The sequence below is a fragment of the Lepus europaeus genome, chromosome 5, assembly GCF_033115175.1.
Source record: "Lepus europaeus isolate LE1 chromosome 5, mLepTim1.pri, whole genome shotgun sequence".
NCBI lineage: Eukaryota > Metazoa > Chordata > Mammalia > Lagomorpha > Leporidae > Lepus > Lepus europaeus.
In genome coordinates this window covers 124,039,642-124,044,753 of record NC_084831.1, presented here as the reverse complement: position 1 = coordinate 124,044,753, position 5,112 = coordinate 124,039,642, and the positions used below count along the sequence as shown (strand labels likewise).

General features: G+C 35.2%; 1 protein-coding gene across 1 annotated transcript; it reads right to left on the bottom strand.

The window, feature by feature from the left end:
* Positions 1-3,864: 3,864 nt before the first annotated feature.
* LOC133759234 (olfactory receptor 6K6) lies at positions 3,865-4,806 on the bottom strand. Its single transcript, XM_062190179.1, has one exon. The coding sequence runs from the start codon at positions 4,789-4,791 to the stop codon at positions 3,865-3,867; it is 927 nt and encodes a 308-aa protein (XP_062046163.1). The 5' UTR covers positions 4,792-4,806.
* Positions 4,807-5,112: the final 306 nt, after the last annotated feature.

Here is a 5,112-nt window from a genome sequence, read left to right as displayed (position 1 = left end):
TTTCTAGCAAGATTATTTAGAAAGTTAGCAATAAGGTCTATAAATCATATTACACTGTGCCAGTTATAGAAGTGACAGTAAAATAAAGTTATGATTTATTTATTTATTCTGCCCAGAGCTATCATTAGTATAAAATGCACATAAATAAATGAAAATAATTCCAGGTACTTCCATCTAATGTAAAGGAGAATACCATACAGAATTAAAAATACTTGTGAAAAGTATTTTGTAGTCTGGATGCCTAGTACAATGCAAGCAGATATAAAGAAGAGTTAAAGACATTCCCAAACAGAAGCTGACATAGTTCATCACCACCACACCTGTGTTACAGGAAATGTCAAAGATATTTCTTCAAAGTGAAAGAACAAGGGGCCAGCGCCATGGCACAGTTGTTAATCCTCTGCCTGTGGCACCAGCATCCCATATGGGTGCCGGTTCTAGTCCCGGCTGCTCTACTTTCAGTTCAAGTCTCTGTTATGGCCTGGGAAAGCAGTAGAGGATGGCCTAAGTCCTTGGGAACCTGCAGCCATATGGGAGACCAGGAAGAAGTGCCTGGCTTCTGGCTTTGGATCCACACAGGTGTGGCTGTTGCAGCCATTTGGGGAGCGAACCAATGGAAGGAAGACCTTTCTTTCTGTCTCTCCTTCTCACTGTATGTAACTCTAACTCAAATAAAATAAATAAATAAAAAAACAGAGTGAAAGAACAATACATTAACAATTATGAAGAGACTATCAGAAGGCAGAAAATTTGCTGCAAAGAGTAACTACACCAGCAAGATCAGAATGTTTAAATATCATAAACATGCTGTGTAAATCATTTATCTTTACTATAAGGATTAAAAGTACTTAACAATCACTGCATTAAGATGTTAAGGAATAAACAGTATTGAAGGATATCAAATGTACCATCAAAAATTCAAAATGTGAGGAGGAATGCAATACAGAGTCCCTTATTAGATTCAATATCTCTGGTTTTTCTTTGTCTCTTTCTCTATTTTTAAAATGAATGCTAAGCAGTCATCACTTCAAGATAACTTTTTATAGCCAGAAGAAGTTTAATTTTAAACATCTAGGTAACCACACAGAAAAACCTATACAGACTTGCCAGACATACTAAGCAAGGAATCAAAGTAAACTAGAGAAAATCACTTATTCATGACGGAGATTCTAAGAAGAAAAAGACAAGAAGTACAATAAAAACAGAAAAAAAAATACCAACATGGTAATATTAAGACCTTACCTATCAATAATTACCTGAAATATCAGTGGATTAAATTATCAAATAAAGAGATAGAGAGTGAATGGATTAAATAAAGTGTCCAACTATATACTACTTAAAAGAAACTCACTTCACCTCTGAAGACACATACAGACTTAAAGTGAAACAATGAAATAATATATCCTATACAAATATAACCCAAAAGGAAACTAGGAATATCTATACTTCTATCAGATAAAATAGATTTTAAGGCAAAAGTAATAAAAAGACAATCAGAAAGTCATTATATAATGATAAAGCATTCAACTTAGCAAGAGGAAATAGCACTTAAATTATAAATATAAAAATAGACCAATGTTACAAACAGAAATATTAGTAATATTAATACTATTAATACTAATACTATTACTATAGTATTGTAATAATAATACTATTGTTATAGTATCGGTATTAATTAGTTAATTATTATTTAATTATAGTAATAATTAATATTAGTAATAATGCTAATAATACTAATAATAACTAATGAAGCTATTATAATTATATCATTATAATTATTTAGTTAATTATTATTTAATTAATTATAGTAATAATACTAATAATAACTAATGATACTATTATTTAACAAATATTAATAGACCTAAAACAAGAGGTAGATTGCAACAAAATAACAGCAGGCATTCCAGTTTCAGAAATGGATAGATCATCTAGAAGTAAAATCAAAGAAATAGCAGAGTCAAATATGCCCCCAGATCAATTGAACATACAAAGTCTACACTATTTTTTCATCCAACAGCTGCAGAACACAAATCCTTCTCAAAAGCACATGGAAAATTTTTCAGAATACATCATACTGTAGGTCATAAAAAACAGTCTCAATAAATTAAGAGATAGAAATCATGCTGAGTATCTTTTCTGACTACAATTCAATATAATCAGAAATCAGTTACAAGAAAAATTGGAAACTATAGAGACACAGGGAAATTAAACAACTTACTCCTGAATAATAAATGTATTGTGGAAAAAATCATGAAAGAAATTTAAAAATAGCTTGAAATGAGTGAATATTGAAACACAATATACCAAAACCTATGGAACACAGAAAAAAGTAGTACTACGAGGGCATTTTATAACAATCATTGTGTGCTTACAAAAAAAGAGAAAGCAGATCTTAACAACTAATTGCTACAGCTCAAGGAATTAGAAAAACAGGCATAAATCACATTCAAAATTGGTAGAAGAAAAAAGTCTAAAACTAGAGCAAAAATAAATGACATATACAAAATACAAAAAAACCCACAGTGAAACAAAGAGCTAATGCTTTTCAATCACAAAATTGATAAACTCTTAGCTATGCTAACCAACAACAACCAAAAACCCTGGATTCAAATGAATAGAATCAGTATTGAAAATGGAGACATCATGACTGATACCACACAAATATGAAGGATTGTTAGCAATTATCACAATTACATGACAATAATTTCAATAACCAAGAAGAAATGACACATTGTTGGGCACATATACCTTGCTAAGAATGATTCATGAGGAAATAGGTATCTACAAGTGAATTATAAGTAGTAACATGGAATCAATGATAAAAATTTCTCCCATCATAGACAAGCCCAGGGCTAAATATTAATTAATCAATTTCACAATCAGATCCTTGAGGGACTGTGCTGTGTCATAGAAGTTAAACCATTGCCTGCAAAACCAACATCCCGTATCGTCACAGTTCAAATCCCAGTTGCTCCACTTCTGATCCAGCTCCTTCTAAGCACCAAGGAAAGCAGCCAAAGATGGTCCAAATGCTTGGTGCCCTGCCACCCATGTGGAAGGCCTGAATGGAGTTCTGGGCTCCTGGCTTTGGTCTGGTCCATTCCTAGCCCTTGTGGCCATTTGGGGAATGAAGCATCAGATGGAAGATCTCATCTTCCCCTCCTTCTCACTTCTTGTAACTCTGTCTTTCATATAGATAAACTAAATCCTAAAAAATACGAAGATATCCTTAACCTTAGGACTGAATCTCAAAAATTATTATTTTAATACTATTTTCCCCTGCAGTTCAACCTTGTTCCAAATAGCTACAAATTACTCAAATTATTTTAAGAAAGACTCTTCACACTGGTATCATTGACACTGATGTCAGGATCAATATCTATCCTTGTTGTGATGTAACTTAGTCTAGTTGATTTTATTTTTCTTATTATTAATGTAATTTTGCTTGCTCCACATTTACCATTGCATCCATAGATAGCACAATAAGATTTTCTCATCCATCTGAATGTCAGAATACTTAGCATAGTGCTTTTCAAATTATCAGCCAATTATCGAAGTTTTATTCCCAGTTAGTGGACTCTTAGCTGGGCTGGTTGAGAGAAGAGATGGAGCAATACTGTTGGGAACACAGAGCAAATGGACAGTATTTAATGTCAATATATGATGTTAAATAAGATATATGGTTTGCAAATATTTTCTCCCATTCCATAGGTTGTTTCTTCACTCTGCCATAGACTTTTCTCCTGTTTTCATCTAGTAGTTTTAGATTTTCAGAAATTATGTATTTTACGATTTTCAAAATGTATTTATTTGAGAGGTAGAGTTATGGAGAGAGGGAGAGATTCGAGTCCCCAGGATCTAGATTTAGCTCTTATTCCCATGAGCTCCCTTCTGATAGTGGAAAAACTTTCCAATAGCGTCTTTCATGTCCTTATTTCTCAAGCTGTAGATGATGGGATTGAGAAAGGGAGCGAGGATAACAAAAGAGACAGCAATTGCTGTGTCCCAGAACACCGAATAGGTGACTGAGAATCGCAAATACATGAGAGCCACACTGCCAAAAAAGAGCAGGAACACAGCAAGATGGGCAGCACAGGTGGAAAAGGCTTTGTGACGGCCTTCAGCTGAGGGCATCCCCAGAATCACCATGATGATACGGACATAGGACAAGGCAATGACCAGGAACGAGGCCAGGATCTCCACGGCATGGATGGCGTCTACAATGACCACCAAGGATGTGTCTGTGCAGGCCAAGCTCAGCACAGGTGTGAAGTCACAGAAGATCTGGTGGATTTCGTTGGAGCCACAGAAAGGCAGGGTGGAAATCCACACGATCTCAGGGAGTACAAGAAGGAAGCCGCAGAGGCAGGATCCAGCTGTCAGCTGGATACAAAATTTGGGAGTCATGATGGTTGGATAACGGAGAGGATTGCAGATAGCCAGGTACCTATCAACAGCCATTGCTGTCAGGACACAGCCTTCTGTGATTCCAAGTGAGTGGAAGAAGTACATCTGCAAGAGGCAGCCAGCGAAGGAGATGGTCTTCTGCTCACTGACTAGAATGGAGAGCATCTTGGGAATGGTGGCTGTGGTGTACCAGATCTCCAGGAAGGAAAGGACACTGATGAAGAAATACATGGGCGTGTGCAGGGCCATATCCAATTGGATGACAATGAATATCATTAAGTTGCCAGTTACAATAAATCCATAGATGAGAAGCAAGGGAACAAAGAGTAAGAGGCCACCTTCATGCAGATGTGGAAATATAGAGAAGAGGAACTCAGTCACCATTGTCTGATTCCTACTAATTACCAACCACATCATCTATGAAGAGAAGAAAAGAAATAAAGAAACTGCTAAAATTGAAGGTTGATTACTCATTGAAAATTGCCTCAATTCTGTTTGTAATCATTTACTTAATCAGAGATTGAATCTTTTTAAAAAGCCATTTAGAAAGACTTTTTAACATTGTGCCTCCATGCCAGAAACATCTGAAATGCTTGCTTTTCGACCCCTAAATGACCATTTTGTATACATCTTCAATTGCTGCAAAGAAAAAAAAGCAACACAGAAATTTTGTTATCTGGAAATACTTTTTTGAAAGTTCAGTTG

Excerpts from the sequence above, each read along its gene's own strand:
- LOC133759234 (XM_062190179.1), bottom strand. The coding sequence starts at position 4,791 with ATGGTGACTGAGTTCCTCTTCTCTATATTTCCACATCTGCATGAAGGT.